The sequence below is a fragment of the Phyllobates terribilis genome, unplaced genomic scaffold (assembly GCF_046119375.1).
Source record: "Phyllobates terribilis strain yellow unplaced genomic scaffold, ASM4611937v1 Scaffold_2__4_contigs__length_985480577, whole genome shotgun sequence".
NCBI lineage: Eukaryota > Metazoa > Chordata > Amphibia > Anura > Dendrobatidae > Phyllobates > Phyllobates terribilis.
Window position 1 is genome coordinate 900089920 of NW_027362762.1, and position 27895 is coordinate 900117814.

Below are 27895 nucleotides of genomic sequence, written 5' to 3' on the forward strand. Positions count from 1 at the left end.
AATTGTAACAGTGCTGTATAATATGATGAATGTAATATATTAAGAGGATAACAATTTTGATGGGAGAAGTGCTTCTTTAAGTGTCTACTTTCATGTTTGCCTGATCGCTGTAATAAAATCTCAATCATAACTCAAAATACTCACCCCTTCTTGCTGCCAGTGTGAATTGCTATACAATTGACAGTAAGGGATATGACTGTTCATTGCAGTCTGATGGAAAATAACTATATTGATGTTAGGATTTTGTTGTTATTGCATCTTAGATTTTGATGAGTTTTTTAAATTTTGACCCTCATTTATTTATGGAATTTTTTGGATGACGTTTTTAGGCGTGATCATGCCTTTTGCATTGCCTAATTGTTTTTTTGGTTTTTTTTTTCTTAATGGGAGTTTTAATGTATTTTTGCAGATGTGTGTTGCAAAATGTTATCTAAAAAAAGCATTATTTGTTTAATTAGCTTGGATGATATTGCATTACTGTTGTGTGATACATTGTATATTAAGAAATGTTTTAGGTTTTATGATTTTTATCATTTAAAATGTTAACTTTCCTTTTAATAAATGGTAAAGATGTTTAAATCGCCGGCTTATTTTATCCTTTTTTTCTCGTGACCCTTCTAAGTAAACTGCGACCCGCTCTAAACACATACAGACATTTATACCCAGGTCAAATGTAAAAAAAGGCACATAAACAAGGCAACAAAAGGGAGGTAAAAATGAAACTGAATATCAGTGTGTGACTTGTTAGAAGAGATAGGAAAAGATGTGCACAGAAGATAAGGCACAGACGACCTGAAACATGATATCAAGTGACTGCACGTAATTCATGGACAACAAACAAATAATGAAGATACATAATACACAAGATAGATCGCAGCTCACCGCCAAGGAGGATGGGAACAAACAGGTGAATTGAAATCTAACCATGGGGCATACACTGCTGGGAACCATATGGGTGGTCTGAGGTCAAATTATACAAGTAATTGCACATCTCCAAATTCTACTATGACATCTACATATTTCACAACCGATGCTCAGAATCACCAAGAGGTGCTAGTTTTCGAAGGGTTTCTGGAGATCTACATTAATGGCTTTCTTTAAGGCCCCAAAGTGGATTAAAGCCGTCCAAATGCTGAGATTTCGAAAGGACTGGCTGGCTGTATATGAAAGCTTCCAACTCTTTCAGTACAGATGATGTTGAGGGAGATAAGAATCAGGCATGTTGAATTCATATGCCCAATCTGCAGTGGTGTCTGACAATTTTTTCCCATCTACACATAAAACACAAGAATGAGAAGCAGAGCCAAGCAGACGTGTGTATGGAGCAGTCACGGGAGAAAAAAGTGTCTAAGTTGTATGGGCACTTAGAGTCTTGATTCTTCTAAAGGCCCCCATACACATTAGACCAAAGTTGTACCAAATGGACGATTTTGACAGAATTGATCGCTCATTGTTCTGTTCTTAAGGTAGCAACCAATCAACTTTTGGTCGACGAATGTTTGTAGTTATCCGAAATATATATCAGGCATGTCTGATATCTTTGACCTACTATCGCGCATATCATAACGTGTATGTGCTGATTGTTCTGAAAATGTATTTCTATAGCTCCATTCCACCAACATTTTTGTCCACTGTATATCAAAAATGTATCGCTTCATCTGAAAGATATTTTTACAATGTAATCGGATATGTGTGTAACATGATCGTGAAAGTTTCATACGAACGACGAATGATCTTTCATCATTCGATTGTCATCTCATGTGTATGGGAGCCTTTAGTCTTGAGCAGCAGAAAGCAAAGTCATCATCTGATTCTGTGGTGCCATTAGCCATGTGTCTGTCACCACTGTTCGGCATATTTTGCAGTTTAGGTGAGAGAACGCAACAGTAGACAAAGCTACACATCTATGAATGTGTGTCATGTACTGCATGTGTCAGGGACTGCATATGTGTCAGGTACTGCATGTATATCAGGTATTGAATGTGTGTCAGGTACTGAATGTGTGCCAGGTACTGAATGTGTGTCAGATACTGAATGTATGTCAGGTTCTGAATCTGTGTCAGGAATGTCATTGAACGAGCTTGTGTCACTTAGTTTTGCCATTGGTTTCGTAACATTGGGTAATACAGAAAATATTCCAGAAATCCCCTTTCAGAAGTTTTACAGAATAATAACCTTCTCTGACAGAACCAAACTTCAGATTTCCAAAGATTTTTGCAAAATGTTTAATAGTATACAATTCAATTAGTAAATAAGTATTTATTAGAGAAAAATAATACAATATAAAATAGATATTTAAACAAATAAGGAAAAGTATATATATTATTTTATTTTATAATTTTTTAAGTATGATTGAAATTACTATAAATGGATCAATATGCCTCCATCTAACAGGTGCATAATTAGCATAATATTTGAGTTATTCATATCCTTTTTTTTCTACCTCTTATGATGCATACCAAATGTAAAAGTCGCCATCAGTGCAACTCCACAGAAAGAATAATATATTGAGTTTCCATCCGGGTACAAAGGAAAGGACAAGAACCTCACATCAATGTTAAAATGGATTTTCCCTTTGTTTTTCTTATAAAGAAATAAGAGAATTAATATTTTAAAAACCCGGGAGAGCTCCCTATTGTTTGCATGTCACTTTCAGACACTGGTGGGAGACGTAGCCGGCACAAGCGGTACATGCAATTTCCTGAATAAACAATCATGACATATACTACACTCTATAGAGTTCATGTCATCTTTGTGGAAGGTGAATGAGGTTTGATCTAGAATACAATTGTGTTTTAAAACATTGACTTTGTATGCAGAGCTCAATGGCAGGCATAAAACAGGGGCTGCGCACAGGTCACCGAAACCTTCTGCCTATATTTCAACTATTAGAAGGCAGATCTCTATGTATTTGTAATAAACCAGGCCGGCTTTTGATGGCAGCGATAAAGTATACTGTAGTAATTGCATTTTGCATGCCTTACTTTGCCTTTTAAAGCAGCTTGTTCCATGGCTTCTTTATTTTATAAAGAATGACGTTTAAGGACGGAGATCAGTTAGAAGGTTTTTTTTCTTTCTTTTTGTATCTTTTATGAAAACACAGCAGTGTAAAGTGAGGTGGAGGATAGGTTCTTGATCCATGTGAGAATATGTTAGATTGGTAGATTTCTATAAATGGCATTGAATGAGTTTGTCTCACCAATGCACGATTAGCTGATATTAGTTAATATTTTGAGACAACTGGATGTCATGCCTGCTGTCAGTCTGTGTTGGCGCCTGTCCTTCTTCTTTCTACTGCTACTGCTGGGCAGCATTGTGCTTTCACTGAGGGCAATACAGGGCAACAATGCTAGTCCTTAGGACTTGTAGAAGCATCCAGGTTGGGAGACCAGAAGTTAACTTCTCTTAGTGTTTGCTCCCTTCTACTTGGCCTTGATGGAACTGCAAGCTATTTAAGCTCCTGAAATCCTGCTATCTACTGCCAGTTATAGTTAATCTTGCTCTGGTTTAGTCCTGTGTTTTCAGCTTTGCTTAGTCTGTTTGTATTCCTGTTGGGCTGCTTTTGACCATGCTTCAGCCTTCAAATTCTGCTTCTATTTGTGATCTCCCAGTGCTGACGTGGCTTAGTTACTACCCTTTGTCAGCCTGCTCTACAAATGCTTTACCTCCAGCCTATTAATTGACTATGGAACTGCTGGAAAAAACTGAGTACATCAATCAGCTATTTCTGCCCCAAAGAGAGCCTAATATCTGGGATCCAAAGCTTTGTTATTGGGATCACTGAGGTTCCAGGTCAGACCCTCCAGCGATCAGTGAGTAATCCATAAGATAGGGTATAACTTATGATTTGGAGAATAACTCTATAATAAATAGTTTTTACACAAAAAGTATTTTATGTGCCACAGTAATGTTTTTAAAGAAATTTTAATTGGTAGCTTGGCATATGCAAGTGAGACAAGATTATTGCTTCCTATCCTCCAGACTAGTGTTGAGCGAGCATCCTCGGTTAACCCTTTCACCGAGCACACTCGGGTGCTGCCCGAGTATTTTCGGCATGCTCGACAACTATGCTTGAGCCGCTGCGGCTGCATGAGTCGCAACACATGCAGGGGTTGCCTAACAAACAGGCAATCCCTGCATGTGTCGCAGCTGTCTAACAGTTTGCAACACATGCAGCTGTGGCGGCTTGAGTGCAGTTGTCAAGCACGGCAAAAATACTCGGGCAGCACTCGAGCATGCCCGGGGAAAGGATTAACCGAGCACACTTGCTCAACACTACTCCAGACTAGTCCAGCTTTAGATCCTCTAATCATGCCTTCTTGGATGTGATTGACATCTACTATACAATCCCCCTCATGGTCAGACTGAAGGGCAAGAAAGACATTGGGCGCATGCTCAACATTTGCAATAGTCTTAACATAATCTGAATTATATAGAAGCACAAATATACTAGAGGATAACTATAACTAGAGGATCTGAGGCAGGACTAGTCTGGATGAAGTCACGCCCTGCCGGACTAGTCCTACCACATTTACATATGCCCAACTGTATATTAAAAGTTCTTTTTTGAAGACTACATAAACTTTACACTGGCACATAAAAGACTTTAGTAGAAGGCAGCAATCGACATATTACTTTTAAAAGTTACATAAAAATGAATTCATTATTGTGGCCAATTTGAAGAATTGGGTGCAAGATTCCAGACTTCTTGCTATAGAGCTGCTTTTGGTATTGATTATAGCTACTACTAATTTAGGAGATAGATGGCCATTGAGACATAATACATGCAACTCAATGCTAGTAAATCTAATAATATATTTTTTTTAATGATTTATTCACTTAAGACAATAGTGGCCTCCAAAATATGTAGAAATATTAGGTCTGATAATTAGTAAAATCTACTACAAAAACTATTGGTAAAGCACAGACTTTATTCTAACTTTGATCTCCCTGTGATACTGAGATCTGGGCGTCTATAAAACCTGCTGCTTGTTTTCAAACTCGCACTTTTTCAAGATGTTGATGTGTTTATCATTAAATTATTCAGGAAGGATGCCCATGGTTGTGGATATAGACAGTGCGTTCCCTTGATCTCTGCGTGATGTCCTCTGTATATGCTAATTATATTTGATATTTGATACATGCACACATGTACCCAGCCTGGTAGATAAAATCGCTATTAATCTGAAAAATGAAGCACAAAATATCTACAAAGTTTCCATTTCCACTGATGTCTCATTGTAAAACCGGAATAATTTGCTATTGTCATATTATCTCTTAAGAGGAACAGTTGATGGACAAAGTACATGAATAAAACAGTGCCATACTTTGACCATGGATATGTCTGGTATTGCAGCTTAGTCCCATTCAGGTGAATAAAATTGAGCTGCAAAAGCAGATACAGCCCATGAATAAGAGTGGCGATGTTTCTGGTGGAAAAAAATAAATACATTTCAATTTCTGATAAGAACATTTTTTAATTAGTTAAATTAGATTAATGGTTCTCAACTGATCTCATCAAAAAGGTTGATTGGCTACATAAGTACCATTGTTTTATTTCCCCTATTCTGCCTATCAGTACAGTCACTGATCTTGATAAGGAATACATAGAAGAGTCCATTTTTTTATATTAAAAGAGTCCATTTTTTATATTTCAAGAGTGGGCCATGATGTTACTCTGTTTAAAATGCTAATATTAATTTCACAATCATCCAGACATTTGGGCATGGATTTTCAAAGTAAGTTCACCAGTCTCATCAGGATCAATTAAACAAGGTATGCAGTTTATATTGTGAAATCTGGTGACCGATCCACTTTAGAGGTTTAATAATCTTTATTTTTTTATATTGCGCCAATGTATTCTGCAGCGCTTTACATACATTATCACGCTATCCCCATTGGGGCTCACAATCTAAATTCCCTATCAGAATGTCTTTGGAGTGTGGGAAGAAACTGGAGAACCTGGAGGAAACCCACACAAACACGAGGAGAACATGCAAACTCCTTGCAGATATTGTCCTTGGTGGGATTTGAACCCAGGACCCCAGCGCTGCAAGGCTGCAGTGCTAACCACTGAGTCACCAAGCTGCCCATGTTCAGAATTGGAAATCAACATGACTGCTATCCTCAATTAGGCTGATCTGCAAAACAACATACACAGCCTGCAGAAAAGCGTCATTCTTTTTTGGATCTTTTATCTCATAGTTGGTCCTATTAGCGGCCCATACATACAGCTGAAATCTGGTAGAACTCACCAATTTTGGCAAGATTGGTGAACTTTGTATGCATATGAGGGTATTAGATATCAACAACCAATCAGTTTTCTCTCCCAGGAGTTAAGTGGTCACCGATGGGGACTGAAAGCAGCTCAACTGAGCACGCATCTGATCTGGTGAGATGGATTCACTAAGCCCCAGGTCAGGGTGAACACAAGTTCTAAGGGTGATGACACAGTGGGCTGGCCTTACCGGATGACTTGTGAAACAGCAAGGAGAAGGATGGCAGGCAAACGAGCGAAGCGGGTCATACCAGAAGGCGAAAAAACGGGTGTGTAGATTAGCTCAGGATCTGAAGTTGCATAGTCAGTCCAGGGATGGCAGCAGAGTTTGTAATGTGAACACGTCCAGAAGCAATTTCATAAGACTTAAAACAGACGCAGGGTTAATCAAAATGAATAGCCGTTGGCAGTATATGGACAGGATACAGTCCGATGCAGGAACGTTTGTTGTATTAACAAGGCCAGATAGCAGTTCATTATGCTTACAGCAGTCAAAAGGTTAATTAGCAGGTCTGACACAGGAAGTAGATGCAGGTTGCAAAGACCGCAGGAGTTTGCAGAGAAGATAGAAACGTGGGAGAAGTGATGAGGCCTCCTCTGAAGCACATGGAATCTGAGCATTAGCTTAGACACACAGAAAGTTGGCATTAAATAGCTTTGGGTAATGAAGTCATTGGAGTTCACTGAGGAACCTGTCTAGTGTGGATCGCAGCAAAGGAAGGCGGCCATAGGAGAAGGCAGCACAGGTCGGTGCCAAAGCTGGGACAGGAGCATAGCAGCATGCATGTATATGAATGGAGGGTGATGATCAGAGAGAAAACTTCTCGTATGCTGGTTATTGCAGGTGTATCATCACTCATTAAAGGACATTTAGACAGCAAGATAATTGTGAAAAAGTATTGTCGATCACCCAATTAATAAGCAAAACATTGAGATGATGCGCCCACAGGGCCGTGGGGTACTCGGTGACGGGCCTATAGATGCTGGGGGAGGGATATGTCACAGTGGCGACGGCCCGTTCCGTGGCCCAGGGCGGTCAACAAAAAGGGGAGAAATATTTATATGGGATTTGTAGTTCTTAGGAAGTGTTCGTGACGCCACCTGTGGTTTCTGGTAATAGGTACCAGCACTGCTTCAGACCTCTGGGGCAGTTGATAGGGCAGCTGGGTTGGAACAGCTCCCCACAGGTGGAGCAGGCCCCAGGGCAGTGTAGTAGGGATGGTGGTGATGCTGGGGCTTGTAGTGCAGGAGAGATGGCGCAGCGGAAATAACTGATGGAGGCAGTGGAGTGCAGTCATCCGAGTTTACTCACAGTTCTGTTTAAGTTCCTCAGGTAGACTGTACGGGTGTCAGCCTCCCGCGTCGCACTGCATCTACCAGTCAAGGGGTTCAGCACTTTCTCAAGTATATCGGGAGCGCTTCACGGAACCCTGCTCTTGTATGTTCCTTTCTAGACCGACTTCCCACGCTGGGTCTTCTCCCTCCTGCCCAGCGCTTCCCCACACACAGTCTCGATCGGGTGCTCTGAAGTCCCTCTGGGCAACCTCGAGTTCCCGGACCTACTTGATGCCCTTCACGGTGACTAGGGTGAGACTGTGGCAACTGCACCATGGAAGTGCAGAAGCCTCCGGTTCTCCAGCCGAGACCTGGAGTAACACGGCTGGTCCAGGGACCGGTTCCCTTCCTGCGGCCTGATCCCTCTGACTCTTGGCAGATTTGGGCGTACGGGTGCCGTCCTGCACTCACCGTACCCCCTGGGATCCCTTATGATACCGGAGCCTTTCTCCTCTGCTCCCCTCCTGGGCCTCTCTTACTAGGCCCCACTCATGGAGCAGAGCCCCTGAAGAGACTCTGCTCCCCTCCTTTCTCTCACTGAATCCACACTGACTAACTCTCTACTCTAAGATGGCTTCCCTTTATATACACCTATAAAAGTGCTCCCCTGTTCTGCGTTCTCCATCCACACCCACTACTGGTTCCATCTCTCTTTGGTTCGCCCCCCTCCAGCCAGGGACGGGGCAGCAGAAGGAGTGCATAATGCCCTTCCAGCCGGCCTGGAGTAGTGTAGTGTTGAATGCGGGTGTTGGGGTCCCGGGCAGCACTCCCTCCTTACCTGAGAGAAGGAGACACCTCTGGGTGAGGTGCAGTACCTCTGTGGCGACTGAACCCTCAGAGGCCCCACACTCCCCCCTGGTAAAACACAGCACGTCCGCGGGCTGGAACTGAGCAAAAACATGGTATTTTAGACATACAAAATTTTTAGATGCATCACTTAAAAGATTATAAAACTTTTTCTTCCCTTTATGGGAGGCACATTCCTTAAACGTTACAGGTTAACATTATCAAGAACAATATAAAACTTTTCACTTGAATATACATATTTTCTCATGTACTGCATTTTCAACATTTTTCAAGCAAATTGGAGTGAGATCCCAAACAGGGTGTCTGGTTTGCCATAATATTGGGGAAGCCATTTTGCTCCGGGGATGTACGGCAGGGCCATGGGCATGACTGGAATCGCGACCCCTGCTGGTGGGGCGGCTGCTCCGGCCTGAGCAATGCCGGGCGCGAGTTGAGCATCAGGAGCGTTAACCGGTGCTCCGGCGTTTTGCTGGTCATCGGCCATGGTTGCGCCCCCCTGGTGAACCGTAGTCTACTTCCTTTACTATTGATCGGGTAGGTCACAGCTCCGCAGGCAACGGTCTCTTTTCAGGACCTTGCGTTTCCCTCGCGGCTGACGTCAGAGCGTGCGCTTGACGACGGTCTCCTTCCAGGATCTGACGCCTCCTGGTTTGGCGTCGAGGTGCGAGGCGGGGCCTGGGCTTCGCGCGCTACCAACAGTCACACCTCTCTGGTTCCTGTGGTTACGCCCCTCTTCTTCCCGCGCGACGACGCGGTTATGGTGGCGATGTTCATCACAGTACAAACACAGTTCAATTACGGCACACAGTACGCTTTGGCAACGGGCACGAAATCCTGTTCGTGACGCCAGAGATGACGCGCCCCCAGGGCCGTGTGGTATTCGGTGCCGGGCCTATAGATGCTGGGGGAGGGATATGTCACAGTGGTGGCGGCCCGGTCCGTGGCCCAGGGCGGTCAACACAAAAGGGAGAAATATTTATATGGGATTTGTAGTTCTTAGGAAGTGTTCGTGACGCCACCTGTGGTTTCTGGTAATAGGTATAAGCGCTGCTTCAGACCTCTGGGGCGGTTGATAGGGCAGCTGAGTTGGAACTGCTCCCCACAGGTGGAGCGGGCCCCAGGGCAGTGTAGTAGGGATGGTGGTGATGCTGGGGCTTGTAGTGCTGGAGAGATGGCGCAGTGGAAATAACTGGCGGAGGCAGTGGAGTGCAGTCATCTGAGTTTACTCACAGTTCTGTTTAAGTTCCTCAGGTACACTATACGGGTGTCAGCCTCAAGCGTCGCACTGCGTCTACCAGTCAAGGGGTTCAGCACTTTCTCAGGTATATCGGGAGCGCTTGATGGAACCCCGCTCTTGTATGTTCCTTTCTAGACCGACTTCCCGCGCTGGGTATTCTCCCTCCTGCCCTGTGCTTCCCCACACACAGTTCCGATCAGGTGCTCTGAAGTCCCTCTGGGCAACATGGAGTTCCCGGACCTACCTGATGCCCTTCACGGTGACTAGGGTGAGACTGTGGCAACTGCACCATGGAAGTGCAGAAGCTTCCGGTTTTCCAGCCGAGACCTGGAGTAACACGGCTGGTCCAGGGACCGGTTCCCTTCTTGCGGCCTGATCCCTCTGACGCTTGGCAGATTTGGGCGTACAGGTGCCGTCCTGCACTCACCGTACCCCCTGGGATCCCTTATGTTACCGGAGCCTTTCTCCTCTGCTCCCCTCCTGGGCCTCTCTTACTAGGCCCCGTTCATGGAGCAGAGCTCCTGAAGAGACTCTGCTCCCCTCCTTTCTCTCACTGAATCCACACTGACTAACTCTCTACTCTAAGATGGCTTCTCTTTATATACACCTATAAAAGTGCTCCCCTGTTCTGCGTCCTCCATCCACACCCACTACTGGTTCCATCTCTCTTTGGTTCGCCCCCCTCCAGCCAGGAACGGGGCAGCAGAAGGAGTGCATAATGCCCTTCCAGCCGGCCTGGAGTAGTGCAGTGTTGAATGCGGGTGTTGGGGTCCCGGGCAGCACTCCCTCTTTACCTGAGAGAAGGAGACACCACACCTCTGGGTGAGGTGCAGTACCTCTGTGGCGACTGAACCCTCAGGGGCGCCACACACTCATTGGGTGAAATGATCTTTTATACAGCATAAAAGATCATCGTCCTCGGCGGTGCGTAAACATGACTCGTATTGCCAAGAACAATGGCAGCTATGTGCTCTTGAGCACACAAGTATAGATCACTCACTGTGCATTGTTTACTTTGGTCTGCCTGTGTAAACAAGCATTCAATCGACTGCCAATCTGTAAAAGTTTACTGATTGGCTGTGGAATCGTGCCGGCAGTCGGTCTGTGAAGACTCGTAGTCTTCATGTTGACTTTTGTAGTGATCTTGGTGATCTTCCAAAGCAAGAATAGATTCTCCAGAGTTTTGAGTGTTAAAAGGCTCGGATGCCGCACACAGCACGCAGAGAGTATGGCAGAGGTTTAATTCAAGATTTGGTTTCTCCACACAGGGAGTGTAAAGTTAAGTAACACAACAATAAAACAGTAAAATCAGACAATAAACGATTGTGGTTTAACTATAACACGGAAAGGATGAACAATACGGCGCAGTCCCAAAAGTTCAGGCTGAATAAGAGAAGGTAGATTACTGGAGGCTTGCACTTATCTGTCCTTTAGCGATAACTACGTCCGTCTTCAGACACTCACTCCGGAGGGTGTCAGTCTTCTGGTGGCAGTGGGCGGTCTCGGGTCTCACCCACTGGGCCCCCAGTCCTTTTGACCACACGACAGCGGTCACGACTCCTTTAAGAGCCGTAGCAAGCTCCTCCGGCGTACAACAAACTGCGTTAGGATCACTAATCCCAGGTGCGTCCTCACCCGCAGGTCACCGTCAGATGTCTGGAAAACTGTGGTGATGCAGGTAACTGAACGATCACTTTCTGTAGGCCCGGTACAGACCGCACACCCCTTGCTTTGCGGCAAGCTGTGTCACCCGTTCGTCCGTCACCGCAGACAGGTCAGCACGTCTCTATTTCACCAAGGACAGGGCAGCACGTCTCTCTCTCGTTGTCGGCAGGACAGACCGCTTCTCCCCAACTGCCGGTCTGCTCTCCACAACCGTCACTTTCGTGCGAGCCCAGACACCTGACTTTCTCTCTTCCGTCCCTCTCCTCTGTCTCCCAGCACTGTCCAGGAAGTCCCCCGTGCACTCTTAATCCCGTCCCCTGGCAACACTGGGCAGGACCCTGGTTGTTCCGGCGCCGGAGCTCCGCACCTGTCCCTAGGCAAGTCTTCCTTCTTACACTTGAATATTATCCCAGACTTGTTCATAAATTCCTAAATGGTAACGTTTAGACCTGATTACTTAAAGGATCTATTTCTTCTCTTCATCTGTAGTACAGAAGTCTAAAAGGATTTCAATATTTTTTTTCAATAGTGATTTTTTAGATTGCATTCAATCAGTGGACCAGTTTTGTTCTTCTATCGTCAGAAGTGTCTGGCAGCTTCTTTCTTCTCTCTCCCGAGAGAGCGTTCAGATGTGTGGAGGGGTCGGGAGTAGCTGTTCGGCTATTGCATGTATATGGCGAGCTTTAGAAGTGGATGTGAACCCTTCTTGGATGAACCATTTTGCTTTGGTGTATGGCTCTGCCAGGTGTTTGGGAAGGTGGATTTGTCTCTGCGAACACATAGGAAGAAAACCTCTGAATGGCATGATCATTGTGTCATTCTCTGACAATTATCATTTATTCTTCATTACAAAATGTCCTCTATTGAATCAAATGTAATATTTTTTCTAAAACATTGAGATAATATGGCCATATAGACAATCCTACCGTCAAGAACCTGTCAAACATGAAAATCTCAATGTGCATCCCGGGGTAATGCCTCAGAGGTGGTCTCTGTCAGTGATTTATCTAATTTTTCTCCATAGTTTTACTGGTAAACCATTTGTCACCATAAATCAATCAATGGAGAAATCTCGAAGCTTAATCACTGTGACATCTTATATTGAATGTGCAGTAACTGTCATAGACCAAGGTCATGTGCCTGAAGGCAAAAAGTACGCTGCTATATACAGTCCCCACTTGGTTTAATCAGAGTCTGACTCCACAAGGCATCTCCATGCTTTGTAACATCTATTATCTAGTAAGAACAAATTCTTGATCTTCATCAAGATTAGGCGTACATATCCTTACATACCAACATGGTCTTCATCTAATTGGGTCAAAAGCATTAGAAGTCAAGTAGAAGAAGCAGTGGATTCCCTGACAAATTATTCAATGTATTTATTAATAATGGATGTAGGACTGTAAACCATAATTTATGGTCAGAACCTGTAGACATCAAAAGAATCATCAACCTAAAGCCACAGTCAACGTGTAATTGCTTAGAGGGTCTATATAAAAAGTGTCCATTATAAAGTATAATATATTTTACCATGGAGTTTTTTGTAGAGTGTTGGTTCATGGCACCTACCTGGCAGGATGATAAGGATTCTTTTAGCGACCAATTTACCTATTTGCTTATACCATCTACCCCTATGCTCCCTATATCTACACTAAGCATCAATCCAGTGACCCTGTTCATGGATGACAGATATAGCTAGTATGATTAGTATGCAGGAGGTCTGACTTGGATGGAGAGCCTCTCTGAAGAGGTTTTTGCATATTTAAATTCCGTGAGCAGCATTGCATGGCCTATAAGTCTCCTTATGTCGACGTTACACTCTCCACAAGGAGAAGTGTTACCCATTACACCCCCAGTAGAGGCCTCTCCCCGAGCCAAATCAGATCTCTTGCTTTGCACTGATGAGGGGCAAACATTCCAAAACACGTGTCTTCAAATGTATTTTGTGGCTTGGCATCTCTTCCTAAGTCATGTGTCAAGGATTGTTAAAGGGTCGATATTGAATTTTTAGTATTGCTTGTTCCAAAAAATGGTGCAAGAGGCCCAGTCTTCTTTCTCTCTGAAGAGGCCGTTTGCATATTATACAAATAGTGTAGAGCATCTAACGAATGTTCAGCATGCTGAATGTAGATGTAGTGGGCTGACCATTCATTTAACACTTGCTACATATGTATGAAGGTAAAGTGAAGTTTTCTTTTTTTTATTTATAAGTATTATGTATTATTTATTGGCAAACAGTAATTGAGTGTCATATATGTTTATATAACATGTGTCTGATAGTCTATCATGGCATTCTAAAATGAAACCCTAACTAAGTGAATAAAGCGGTTCAATATGTGATTGTTAAAAAAGCATATATTTGCATTTTGTATTTATAATACAGTACATTGAAAGAGTTACCATGATAAAAAATAAATATAAAGACAATTGGGTTTTTAAAATCACTATTACATGTGAGCAGCCATTCTACTCTTACGTTCAAACAAACTATTTTTCTCTCCTGGAAAATAAGAAAAAATAGTTGTTGACCAAATGAGTGTTAATTTACACATATGGGCACCTTATTGAGTTTAAATAATTGTTGTTACTTTGTAAAAAAAAAATTGTTAAAAAAAATCTTCAGGTACCTCCATGTAGTCAGAACCCCTGCAAACATTTTGTGCAGAGGTCTGTTCCTCAACATTCAGAACCTCCCTTCCTACAATGTGAAAGAAACCACTGTACACAAAAGGGGTTCTGACTACACAAAGAAAAAGTTGTCAGATATTTCCCCAGTTTTATTTAGGAGGAGAAATATAATAATAAAACAGTGTATAGTGCAATTACCCAATAATATCAAATATAAACACTAATTTATATATGGTCAGTCATCTAATGGCATTAATGTTTGTCAGATTTCTTTTGCCAGGCAACCAAAATAAAAGATGCGTTATTTCTCTTGCATGGTGTCAGCACATAATATATTCAGTATTTCTGTTAATTATATGCAGCTCATCCACAGATCGGTGCACATATTGATCATTTGCACCAGTCCCTGTCCCCAGTGGGGGTCATAATTAAATTTCCAAAATGCAATTTTCACTGTAAAGCCTCAACCTAATACTAATGTTTTATATAGTAAAAAGTTCCTTGCTGTTTTGCGTTACAGTAAGTTGGCCATACAGGGGCTGAAACATCAGATGATCACAGGAATAGAAACTTGGGAATTATTTTACGTAGGTTATAGAAACATCAGAGTTTAGATCAATCACTTAATGATCAGTTACACTTAGTAATCGGATTAAATATTCTCCTTGGGATCATAGAGAATAATATGTGAACACATTTACCACTCATGGATGGACTGATAGTGACAAGGACTCCTCCGATATGAAAGAATATAGGACCTTTATCAGCCACCATGATAATACCATGATAATAATTGGTGAGCACACACTTAGAATTTATCTTTTTTTTTTACCATCCCTTTATTAAAATATTAGGTAACTAGATGGTGGCCCAATTCTAACGCATCGGGTATTCTAGAATATATATGCGTCCGACCGGGCGCGACTAATCAGCGAAGCAGTGTTTAAATGGGTTGTGCACTACTTTAAATTAACTGCCCAATGTATCCCCCCGGGGCCCCTAATGAATTTTGGAGGACCGGGGAGCAAGGCCGCCGGTCGGGGTACTTCTGCTGCGAGCAGCCGGGAGATGACCGGCTAGCACAGGGTGAGAGTGTGAGGGAGATGACTGGCTAGCACAGGGTGAGCGTGTGAGGGTGAGCATGGGAGCGGGTGAGCGTGGGAGGGTGAGATGTGAGGGTGTGAGGGTGAGCGTGGGAGCGGGTGAGGGTGAGCGTGGGAGCGTGAGAATGTGAGCGTGAGAAGGTGAGCGTGTGAGGGTGAGCGTGTGAGGGTGAGTGTGTGCGGGTGAGCATGTCAGGGTGAGCGTTTGAGGGTGAGCGTCTGAGGGTGAGCGTCTGAGGGTGAGCGTCTGAGGGTGAGCGGGTGAGGGTGAGCGTCCGAAGGTGAGCGTCTGAGCGTGAGCGTCCGAGCGTGAGCATCAGAACGTAAGCGTTAGGGTCCGAGCGTGAGCATCAGAGCGCGAGCATCAGAGCGTGAGCGTCAGAGCGTGAGCGTGTGAGCGTGAGCGTGTGAGGGTGAGCGTGTGAGGAGGAGCGTCTGAGGGTGAGCGTCTGAGGGTGAGCGTCTGAGGGTGAGCGGGTGAGGGTGAGTGGGTGAGGGTGAGCGTCCGAGGGTGAGCGTCCGAGGGTGAGGGTCAAAGCGTGAGCGTCCGAGCGTGAGCCTCCGAGCGTGAGCATCAGAGCGTGAGCGTCCGAGCGTGAGCGTCCGAGGGTGAGCATCAAAGCGTGAGCGTCCGAGCGTGAGCGTGAGTGTCCGAGCGTGAATGTCCGAGCGTGAGCGTCAGAGCGTGAGCATCAGAGCCTGAGCGTCAGAGCGTGAGCGAGAGCGTGAGCGTCCGAGCATGAGCGTCAGAGTGTGAGCGTGAGCGTCAGAGCGTGAGCATCAGAGCGTGAACGAGAGCGTGAGCTTGAGCGTCTGGGCGTGAGCGTCCGAGCGTGAGCGCCAGAGCGTGAGTGTCAGAGCGCGAGCGTGAGCGTCTGATCGTGAGCGTTAGAGCGTGAGCGTGAGCGTCAGAGCGTGAGCGTCCGAGCGTGAGCGTCAGAGCGTGAGCGTGAGCGTCCGAGCGTGAGCGGCAGAGCGTGAGCGTCAGAGCGTGAGCGTCTGAGCGTGAGCGTCCGAGCGTGAGCATCAGTGCATGAGCGTGAGCATCCGAGCGTGAGCGTCAGAGCGTGAGCGTCTGAGCGTGAGCGTCAGAGCATGAGCGTGAGCTTCAGAGCATGAGCGTGAGCATCCGAGCGTGAGCGTCAGAGCATGAGCGTGAGCGTCAGAGCGTGAGCGTCAGAGCATGAGCGTGAGCGTCCAAGCGTGAACGTTAGAGCGTGAGCGTCCGAGCGTGAGCGTCAGAGCGTGAGAGTCAGAGCGTGAGAGTTAGAGCGTGAGCGTGAGCGTCAGAACGTGAGCGTCAGAACGTGAGCGTCAGAGCCTGAGCGTGAGCGTCCGAGCATGAGCGGCAGAGCGTGAGCGTCAGAGCGTGAGCGTCTGAGCGTGAGCGTCCGAGCGTGAGCATCAGAGCATGAGCGTGAGCATCCGAGCGTGAGCGTCAGAGCGTGAGCGTGAGCGTCTGAGCGTGAGCGTCAGAGCATGAGCGTGAGCTTCAGAGCATGAGCGTGAGCATCCGAGCGTGAGCGTCAGAGCATGAGCGTGAGCGTCAGAGCGTGAGCGTCAGAGCATGAGCGTGAGCGTCCAAGCGTGAACGTTAGAGCGTGAGCGTCCGAGCGTGAGCGTCAGAGCGTGAGAGTCAGAGCGTGAGAGTTAGAGCGTGAGCGTGAGCGTCAGAACGTGAGCGTCAGAACGTGAGCGTCAGAGCCTGAGCGTGAGCGTCCGAGCGTGAGCGTCAGAGCATGAGCGTGAGCGTCCGAGCGTAAGTGTCAGAGCATGAGCATGAGCATCAGAGCGTGAGCGTCAGAGCGTGAGCGTCTGAGTGTCAGAGCGTGAGCGTCAGAGCGTGAGCGTGAGCGTCCGAGCGTGAGCTTCAGAGCATCTGAGCGTGAGCGGGAGCGTCCAATTGTGAGCGTCAGAGCGTGAGCGTCCAAGCGTGAGCGTCAGAGCGTGAGCGTCCAAGCGTGAGCATCAGAGCATGAGCGTCCGAGCGTGAGCGTCACAGCGTGAGCGTGAGTGTGTGAGCGTGAGCGTCCGAGCATGAGCTTCAGAGCATCTGAGCGTGAGCGTCCAAGTGTGAGCATCAGAGCGTGAGCGTCCAAGCGTGAGCGTCAGAGCGTGAGCGTCAGAGCATGAGCGTCCGAGCGTGAGCGTCAGAGCGTGAGCGTGAGCATCAGAGCCTGAGCGTCAGAGTGTCAGCGTCTGAGCGTGAGCGTCTGAACAAGAGCGTCAGAGCGTGAGTGTCAGAGCGTGACCGTGAGCGTTAGAACATGAGCGTCAGAACGTGAGCGTCCGAGCGTGAGCGTCACAGCGTGAGCGTGAGCGTCAGACCATGAGCGTCCGAGCGTGAGCGTCAGAGCGTGAGCGTGAGCATCTGAGCTTGAGCATCAGACCATGAGCGTCCGAGCGTGAGCGTCAGAGCGTGAGCGTCTAAGCGTGAGCGTCAGAGCATGAGCGTGAGCGTCCGAGCGTGAGCATCTGAGCGTGAGCGTCAGAGCATGAGCGTGAGCGTCCGAGCATGAGCGTCAGAGCATGAGCGTGAGCATCCGAACGTGAGCGTCAGAGCGTGAGTGTGAGCTTCAGAGCGTGAGCGTCCGAGCGTGAACGTCAGAGCGTGAGCGTCCGAGCGTGAGCGTGAGCGTCTGAGCGTGAGTGTGAGCGTCAGATCGTGAGAGTCAGAGCGTGAGCGTCAGAGCCTGAGTGTGAGCGTCAGAGCGTGAGCGTCCGAGCGTGAACGTCAGAGCGTGAGCGTCCGAGCGTGAGCGTGAGCGTCTGAGCGTGAGTGTGAGCGTCAGATCGTGAGAGTCAGAGCGTGAGCGTCAGAGCCTGAGTGTGAGCGTCAGAGCGTGAGCGTCCGAGCGTGAGCGTCAGAGCTTGAGCGTCCGAGCGTGAGCTTCAGAGCGACTGAGCGTGAGCATCCAAGCGTGAGCGTCCAAGCGTGAGCGTCAGAGCGTGAGCATCAGAGCCTGAGCGTGAGCGTCAGAGTGTCAGCGTCAGAGCGTGAGCGTCCGAGCGTGAGCGTCAGAGCGTGAGCGTCCGAGCGTGAGCGTCAGAGCGTGAGCGTCCGACCGTGAGCGTCAGAGCGTGAGCGTCTGAGGGTGAGCGTCTGAGCGTGAGCGTCTGAGGGTGAGCGCCTGAGCGTGAGCGTCACAGCGTGAGCATCTGAGGGTGAGCGTCTGAGCGTGAGCATCTGAGCATGAGCGTCTGAGGGTGAGCGCCTGAGCGTGAGCGTCACGGCGTGAGCGTCTGAGGGTGAGCGTCTGAGCGTGAGCGTCTGAGCATGAGCGTCTGAGGGTGAGCGCCTGAGCGTGAGCGTCCAAGCGTGAGTGTTAGAGCCTGAGCGTCAGAGCGTGAGCATCAGAGCCTGAGCGTGAGCATCATAGTGTCAGCGTCCGAGCGTGAGCGTCAGAGCATGAGCGTCCGGGCGTGAGCGTCTAAGCGTGAGCGTCTAAGCGTGAGCGTCCGAGCGTGAGCGTCCGAGCGTGAGCATCAGAGCATGAGCGTGAGCGTCCGAGTCTGAGCGTCAGAGCCTGAGCGTGAGCGTCAGAGCGTGAGCGTCAGAGCGTGAGCGTGAGCGTCAGCGTCAGAGCGTGAGAGTCAGAGCGTGAGCGTGAGCGTCAGAGCATGAGCATGAGCGGCCGAGCGTGAGGGTCAGAGCATGAGCGTGAGCGTCCGAGCGTGAGTGTCAGAGCATGAGCGTGAGCGTCCGAGTGTGAGCGTCAGAGCGTGAGTGTGAGCGTCAGAGCGTGAGTGTGGGCGTCAGAGCGTGAGCGTCAGAGTGTGAGCGTCAGAGCGTGAGCGTCCGAGCGTGAATGTCAGAGCCTGAGCGTGAGCGTCAGAGCGTGAGCATCCGAGCATGAGCGTCAGAGTGTGAGCGTGAGCGTCAGAGCGTGAGCATCAGAGCGTGAGCGTGAGCGTCAGAGAGTGAGCGTCAGAGCGTGAGCGTCAGAGCCTGAGCGTGAGCGTCAGAGCGTGAGCGTCCGAGCGTAAGCGTCAGAGCTTGAGCGTCAGAGCGTAAGTGTCAGAGCATGAGCATGAGCATCAGAGCGTGAGCGTCAGAGCGTGAGCGTCTGAGTGTCAGAGCGTTAGCGTCTGAGGGTGAGCGTCTGAGGGTGAGCGCCTGAGCGTGAGCGTCAGAGCGTGAGTGTCAGAGCGTGAGCGTCTGAGCGTGAGCGTCAGAGCGTGAGTATGAGCGTCTGAGCGTGAGCGTGAGAGTCTGAGCGTGAGCGATTGAGCGTGAACGTCTGAGGGTGAGCGTCTGAGTTTGTGAGGGTGAGCGTCTGAGGGTGAGCGTGTGAGGGTGAGCCGCTAACGGCCGCAATCTTGTTCTGAAATCCCACGTCGCTGATTGGCCGCGGCCTGACCAATCAGCGACGTGGGATTTCCTGGACAGACAGACAGACAGATAGACAGACAGGATAAGACAATTATATATATTAGATAGTGTAACTGACTAAGGCCTCATTCAGACGTGTTTTGGCTAATTTTGATCAGTGACAACGATCAAAAATTAATATGTCACTTTGACTTTTTTTTTTAAAAAAACACAGACATGTAAACAGCTCCATAGATTATGATGGATATCTGCTCTACCTGTGAAAAACACAGAAAACATATATTTGACTCACAGATGTCGGAAAAACGGTAGCGTGCCAACTATAAGCAGCCAGCCCAAAGGGTTAGTCTCCCTGGATAACACTCTATCCTCAGTATGTTTGAGGTTTTGTTGGATTTTTAGGAAGTTTTGAACAATTTTTCCTTTTTCCCCTATTAAAGCAATCCAGCGGGTAGTTTTTTTTCAGCGCTGGAGTGGTGCTTCTTATCTAAGATCACTGAATGTAGACTTATACTCACTGGCCTCTGTATTCACCTTTTATGGTTGCCGCTCCGATTCTGCGGCACCATCTTACGACCGTTACTACTGACAGGCCGGAAGTCACAAGCTCTCAATATAAGTCTACAAGAGCCAGAACAAGGACAAAACAAGGCCAGAATGGGGACAGAAAGAGAACAGAAAGAGGACAGAACGAGGACAGAACGAGAGCAGAACGAGGACAGAACGGGGCCAGAACGAGACAAGAACGAGGACAGAACAAGGCCAGAACGAGGGCAGAACGAGGGCAGAACGAGGGCAGAACGAGGCCAGAACGAGGACAGAACAAGGCCAGAATGAGGACAGAACAAGGACAGAACGAGGGCAGAATGAAGAGAGAACGAGGCCAGAAAGAGGACAGAACAAGGACAGAGCGAGGACAGAACAAGGCCAGAACGAGGATAGAACAAGGACAGAATGAGGCTCTCATAGACTTGCAGTGAAAAGTGACCTCCAGCAAACACTGGGGCCATCCGGCAGATCACAGACTGATGGAGACTGATGGGAGAGGAAGCAACAGAGGTTGAAGACAGCAGTGGATATGTATGAGACTGGAGGCAGGGACCTTAGATTAGAAGCATTCTTTATTCCAATGCTGGAGGGGTGCTTTAATAATAATAATAATAATAATAATAATAATAATAAGGATTATTATTGTTATTATTACTGTTATTATATTAGTATTATCAATAATATCAATATTGACTTTAGATTAGAAGTGTTTTTTTCTTAGAATAGAAACATTTTTTTTATTGGAGTGCTCAAGTGGAGCTTTATTTATAATAATCATAAGTATTATTATATTAATATTATCAATAATTATAATGAACAAAAATATTAATAATAAATGATATCAATAATAATGTTATTAATATCAATAATAATATTGGTAAGAATAATAATTGATTTTTAATATTCCTTAGATAAATAATAACAGTAATAATAATTTATTTATACTATTAATAATAGTTTTTGCAATTTTATCACTTTAGACTTGATGGTAATAATTTTATTAATAATAAAATTAAATAATTATTATGTTTGATCACTTTAAACTTGATGATAATGATAGAAACAATATAGAGCTGAATAGAAAAGTATTTTTGAATGACCCGCAATGCGCTTGTACGACCGGCAGATGGCAGCAACGAGCCTGAATCTCAGCTCTAGTGCTACATGTGTATCAACAACAAAAGAGCCGGAGCCTTGTAGGCGGCCCCTTTAAGCAGAGTTGCTTGAGAGCTGCAGGCATCGCATGTTTAGAATGAAATGGGGATCTGCTCCGGGCAGAGCAGGAGACAGGAGGGATAAACACAGGACTCCACAAAGTTCTCCACAACAAGCCAGCTAGGAGCAGGAGGACCAGGTGGATCGTGCAGCATCTCCCCCATGATCACTAGTACAGGGGGATTGCAGAAGTTGCTGTGTGGGATCAGCCTGGAGTGTGGGATCTGAGGGATGGAAGAAGCTCTCATCCAGCTCTCAGGGTGGAGAAGCTTTCTGTCCCAGGAATACTTGGCTCCTTGCATCTGCTGAGGGTTTCTACCATCTCCTCCTTGGCTGAAGAGCTCACACTCTCCACAAGAAGTTGGGTCCTTCTACCTGTGAGAGTTTGGGAAGATTATTTCCAATGAAGATCTCTCTCCACATCTAGTTGGATTTCAGCATTTGCTGGAAGTTCTGCTATAAGTGCTGAGGACCCTCTGCCTCCATCTCCCCCCATCACCTTGGGATCTGTGGCTTATATTAAGCTAACTGGATTTACAATTCTGGCACCAGGGATTTTTGGGTTTCTGAACCTTATTTTTCTGGGTTTTCCTGTTATGAGATTATTATCTGCGAGTTCTGGACTACAATGATTGCTGCAGCCGCTTACTTCTGCCTGCTGTGTGGATCGGTATGCATCTCATCAGGTATGAAGGATGGGGGGTGTAGTCCATTTACTGTCCTGGGATGTACTGTGTTCTTTTCCCAAAGAGGTTCTGCAGCAGCTCTGTGATTGACAAATGACTTTTCTCAGATCATTAAATTCACAGCAGAGGGGAGGGAGAGAGGCCAGTTGAGACGATAAAGTCTCCAAACTTTAGCAAGGTGCTGTGAATGTTCTGGGTCTCAGGTTCCCTGGAGCATTCATGTTAGTGTCATAATCCTATAATCAGCCCTAATTACCTGCTTAAAGCCCTGGCCAGGGAAGTGTTAATGAGATCCCACCTCAGTTATGGGGCACTGGGCATTGGGATCCACTATGGCCCAATCTGCTGCTAGGTGGCATGGCTGGCCAAAACTTCAGCTCAGTGCTATATGTATAATATAAATGCGTGTGTATATATATATATATATATATATATATATATATATATATATGTGTGTGTGTGTGTGTATGTACATGTGTAAATATATGTGTGTATATGTATATATGAGCGTAAATATATATATGTGCGTATATATACATGTGTGTGTGTATGTACGTGTGTATATGTATATATATATGTGTATATATATTTGTGTGTATATATGTATGTGGGAATGTGTGTGTGTGCATGTATATGTGTGTATATATATGTGGGTGGGTGTATGTGTATATACATATGTGTATGTGTGTGTACATACAATATGTGTGTGTATATATATGTAAGTGTATACATATATATACATATATATATATATATATATATCTAGACAGATAGACAAATAGACAGGTACATATATATATATCTAGACAGACAGACAAATAGACAGGTACATATATATATATATATATATATATATATATCTAGACAGACAGACAAATAGACAGGTATATATCTATCTATCTATCTCCTGCATGACTTCAGATGCGGGTAGGAGCAGGTATGGGAGCGCTGGGCTGTGAGGACCATGAGGAGCTGGAATATTTCTGCCTTGAGGTCAGATGAGCTTTTCTTTCTCTTACACATGTTAGAAATTAGTCTGATTATTACAGAAGATCAGGTTCACTTAGAAGAAGTGATTGCCGTCTGTTCTGACCAGGCAGGGCAGCCTTTCAGAAGTTGAAGGTTTTGGGGTTTTTTTTGCTTTTAGTTTTTTTGTTTTTTTTTGTTGTTTTTTGGTGGGGGTGTAGAGAGGGGGAATCCTGTAAGTAAATGGTATCCAATAGACAACCTGGACATGTCCTATTGTTATTCCAACAGCAGGGACAAGTTTTAAGCAACAAGCTATTCCTCTGTAGTGTCTGTTGTAGCCCAAGGTTGTAATTAGAGCACATTTGAAGGGGGCAACAGGAAACCAACCCCCCACTCTGAAGGTTAGAGAGACAGATAGTACTTGGTGCAGAACTTATTGGAAAAAAAAACAAAAAAGCTGAGGGTCTGATCCGGTATATAATATTCCCTATAGTATGTACTGGGTGGTGTCCTTTCCAGTCTCAGTGTAAAGTTTTAAGAAGTTGGAAAAGTTTAGCATACTTTGAGGATTAAAGTGTTGTAATGATTTAGAAGGACATAAAGGCGTTTCAGAGCGTTCTACTTCCTGCCTTCAATAATAAATTGTGTGTTCTGGTTAGGAAAATCATTGGATTGTTAGGAGTTGGCTTGTTGGTACCTGGTGTCAAATCTTAAGGCTACGTTCCTTCAATGGGTTTTTTGGTGAGTTTTTTTTTTTCCGCTGCGTATTTTCGAAAAAAAATGAAAGTAACCCATTTTACTTAATGGGGGCAGAAAGGGTGCAGAAAATCTGCAACATCAAAAAAACTCACCAAAAGCTCATTGTGGGAACGTAGTCCTGGATGGACAGATATATAGATAACTAGAAATTAGGAATTAGATAGATTTAATAAGATTTATATACACAGATGTGTAAGCCTTTTAATAGCAGAACTTCCTTGACCCTAGTAGCCACCAAAGACACTTAATTTAGTGCTATTATCTCTTCTAAACATTTTATTTGGAGATTTTATGTTTTGTATGATAATTATAGATCAGATAATTGACCACAATTTTGTGGCATTGAGTAGGCGCATGACCATCGAGGAGAAGCCAAGGGTTTATAATTGAATGGAAAGTTGGCCCAACTGCAGATCCTAATTGTCACTAGTTGGCAGTGCGAATATCCAGCCATGTGATATATTATATCTGCTGCATTTGTGTATACTACAGCACTAGCTCCCCTGTTGTGAGATCTTTTCGCGATGTGGACTGTGGACTAATATAGGTTTTTGTTTTATTTTTTTGTAAATTTCATAAAAAGTTTATTTCCACTATGAGCTTTGATGAGTTTTTTTTACGCTGCGTATTTCCAAAAAAATGGAAGTAACCTATGTTACGAAAGGGGTGCAGAAAATCTGCAACTTCGAAAACTCACCAAAGGCTCATCATGGGAACGTAGCCTAAAGAGTGGTTTTAGAGTGGAGGAGTAAAGTTAATATAAGGCTACGTCCCCCCAAAATGAGCTTTTGCTGAGTTTTTTTACACTGCGTATTTTTTTTTTAAAAAAAAAATGCAAATTACCTATTTTACTTAATGCGTGCAGAAAATCGGAAACTTCTAAAACTCACCAAAAGCTCATCGTGGGAATGTAGCCTAAGGCTTTATTCAGGCGTCAGGGGTAGTACTTGTTCGCAAAAATTGGATGTGTGAATGAGGCCTTAAGGGGATAGAAAATTTGCTGGTCTTAGTCGAATTAGATTCTAACTTAGGACTTTAAAGATGCTGAAGAGGCCATATCACCAAGTGGTGTCCATACATGTAAGGCTTCATTCAGGCATCCATGAGTCGCGAAAAGTGTAGCTAGAAAATCTACCCATTAAAGTCTATGGTGCTTTTTTGCAGACTGAGTGATCCACTAAAAATTACAGAGACATATTTGATTTTTTTGATTCAAGTCCCGAATCAAAATTATCCATACAAGTTTAGGAATCCATGAAAATCACTGGCAGCACAGGGATGACATGAATGTACAGTCCGCGTCCTGCCTGTGATTAATATTGTTAAAGATAGAATTTTTGTCATTTCTTTAATTTTTCAACACTGATGGCAAAAACTGACCAAACACTGAACACAACGGTCTGCGTTTTTTTATGTTCCCACAATATTTTTTCTGCATCTCCCTGGCAGGAAAAATACATGCGGATTTTACATGTGTTTTTCCCGCCAGGTAGAAGCGTTTGTCAAGCTTTTTTGCATGCATTTCTGCATGCGGGTTATCAAGCGCTTTTCCAAGCGATTTTAGCTTCACTTGGAAAAGTGCTTGACAACTCGTTCACACTATATAAATCCATGCAACCAGCATGGATTTATATAATGTAACCAAGTAATAGTTAAAAAAAAAGAATAAGAATGGTAAAAAATAAAGATTATACTTACCTTCCGATGGCCCCCGGTGTTTTCTCCGCTTCGTCCGGTCTCTTGTATGGGTCGCGGTGGTGTGAAGGACCTGCGATGACGTCATTGAGTCATGTGACAGGTCACGCGACCGCCGACGTCAGCGGTCGCGTGACCTGTCACATGACTAAATTACGTCATGGCAGGTCCTCACACCACCACGACCCATACAACAGACCGGACGCATCGCTGAGGAGACCGGGGCAATTGGAAGGTAAGTATAATCTTTATTTTTTATTTTAAATTCTTTTTTTAACAGCTTCAATGGTACCTGGGTCTGGATGAGAATCTCCTCTTCTTCAAAGCCGGGTACCATCCGCACATTAAATCGCATAATATCCATATGTGCAAATGTGCTGACACGGATAATATGCGGTTCAATGCAAGTCAATGGCAGGAATTACGCTGCGTGTCCGCAAAATTAATGGACATGCTGCGTATTTTTCCGCAATGATAATCCGCAGCGGAAATTTCCGCAGCATGTGCACAGCACATGCGGATTATCATTGGGGACCGTGGGGCACGTGTTACCAAGCATTTTTTAAGCGTTTTCGCTGCGGAAATTCCGCTGCAAAAACGCTTGAAAAAGCATAGTGGGCACGCAGCCTTAGACAACATTGCATCTAAGGTCACGGCCCCACTATCAGTATTTGGTCAGTATTTTTTCTCAGGAGTGGGTGATAAATACAGAATTGGTGACTTGTTTCTATTATATGTTTTCTCTGATTGTTCCTCACCTGGTTTTGGCTCCCACCCCTGAGAAAAAATACTGACCAAATACTGATAGTGGGGCCGTGGCCTTATGTAATATCTCTCCTGAACACCCCTAAAAAATGTTTTTGCGAGTTAATTTTTCTAATGAGGAAAAAGGGATCGGCGGCTCCCAGATTTCTGTGGATATGTATGCTACAGTGAACGTCTCCACCGGGGTGACACCGAGGATTGATCTTTTTGTCTCCTCCTATTGGAATGTGCAATTAAGTAACCTTAGAGAAATAAATAACTTTTTCTTCCTTGTATCTCCTGCTCTCCAGCTAATTTATGGCCGTGGATTATCAGCTTCAAAAGATTTGGATCACTCTCTGTGTTAAAGTTTATTTGCATGTTTAAAGGCAATTGTCAGGGTGATGTATGGAGGAAGGTAAGATTAGGGGGCAGATAAGGGATTTAGGGGCCATTAGTTTGTGTTTGAATTTGGGTTTTCTGACTGCTGAATGTTATCAGGACTTCTGTGTTGTGTGGATGGATCAGTGTTTGCTCTCCATGCTTGAGACGGGAAAAGGTCATTCACTGAGAAAGGGCGCATGTCAACTGTGGGGGCCACATGTGCTGTAGAACTGATAATATCAGCATGAATTACCTAGAGAGTCCAATGCTTTTCTGTACTTGCTATGATGACCCAAACAGCGTTATAGCTTTGGAGGGAGCTCCCGTAGCCGGCACATCCAGGCCTCGGTTGCTGAGAAACCCTAAGACAGGCGGAGACTAGAGATGAGAGAACCTGAACTTAAAGTTAGGGGTTTGTACAAGACAATTAGTGTCCAGTGCTAATTACTGAACACGGACTTCTCCTAGTAGTCCGTTGCAGAGAGAGATTATTTTGCGTACAGTTCTTCTTTACTTTGAAATAAAGTTCAAGTTGGGTACCATAACCCGGACTTCCACCGATCTGCTCATCCCGAGTAGGGACCAAATAATAGATTTTTGGGGAGCAGGGGATTCAAGTTTTCATTCTTGCTAAAGTCATTCGGCACAAAATAACAACTTAAGAACTCTAAAGCCTACTGGGAACCGTAGTTCTTCAGGGTTAGTGGATGACAGATTGGTTTGTATGCTTGTCTTACATCTAGTAGCTTATTGCACCAGCCTCAATCTGTCACCTGATTACCCTAAACCTTAAAGCTGAACCCCCATATACATGCAGATCAGCCAAGCATGGGGTCTCAATAGGAAAAGGGGAACAGGCTTCTAGTAGACACATCTAGAAGTGGCTTATCTGTTGTGATAAGGAAGGATTAGGCATGGTGAAATCCAACATGGGCAATCTTTCTTTTCCGACACATTTATTGACTGGGAATGTTGGCACACCTTCATATACAGTACAGACCAAAAGTTTGGACACACCTTCTCATTTAAAGATTTTTCTGTATTTTCATGACTATGAAAATTGTACATTCACACTGAAGGCATCAAAACTATGAATTAACACATGTGGAATTATATACTTAACAAAAAAGTATGAAACAGCTGAAAATATGTCTTATATTCTAGGCTCTTCAAAGTAGCCACCTTTTGCTTTGATGACTGCTTTGCACACTCTTGGCATTCTCTTGATGAGATTCAAGAGGTAGTCACCGGAAATGGTCTTCCAACAATCTTGAAGGAGTTCCCAGAGATGCTTAGCACTTGTTGGCCCTTTTGCCTTCACTCTGCGGTCCAGCTCACCCCAAACCATCTCGATTGGGTTCAGGTCTGGTGACTGTGGAGGCCAGGTGATCTGGCGTAGCACCCCATCACTCTCCTTCTTGGTCAACTAGCCCTTACACAGCCTGGAGGTGTGTTTGGGGTCATTGTCCTGTTGAAAAATAAATGATGGTCCAACTAAACGCAAACTGG

At 45.3% G+C, this 27895-nt stretch overlaps 1 protein-coding gene across 5 annotated transcripts in view; it reads left to right on the forward strand.

The window, feature by feature from the left end:
• ROBO1 (roundabout guidance receptor 1) overlaps positions 1–27895 on the forward strand; it is a 1620698-nt gene that overhangs the window by 1138354 nt on the left and 454449 nt on the right. Inside the window, exon 1 of one of the 5 annotated variants that reach the window (XM_073668216.1) lies at positions 21146–21835. The exons of the other annotated variants lie outside the window; for them this stretch is intronic. Within the exon in view, the coding sequence (XP_073524317.1) occupies positions 21778–21835 (58 nt within the window). The 5' untranslated portion in view covers positions 21146–21777. Of the gene's footprint in view, positions 1–21145; positions 21836–27895 lie in introns of those variants that run through there. 5 annotated transcript variants of the gene reach the window in all.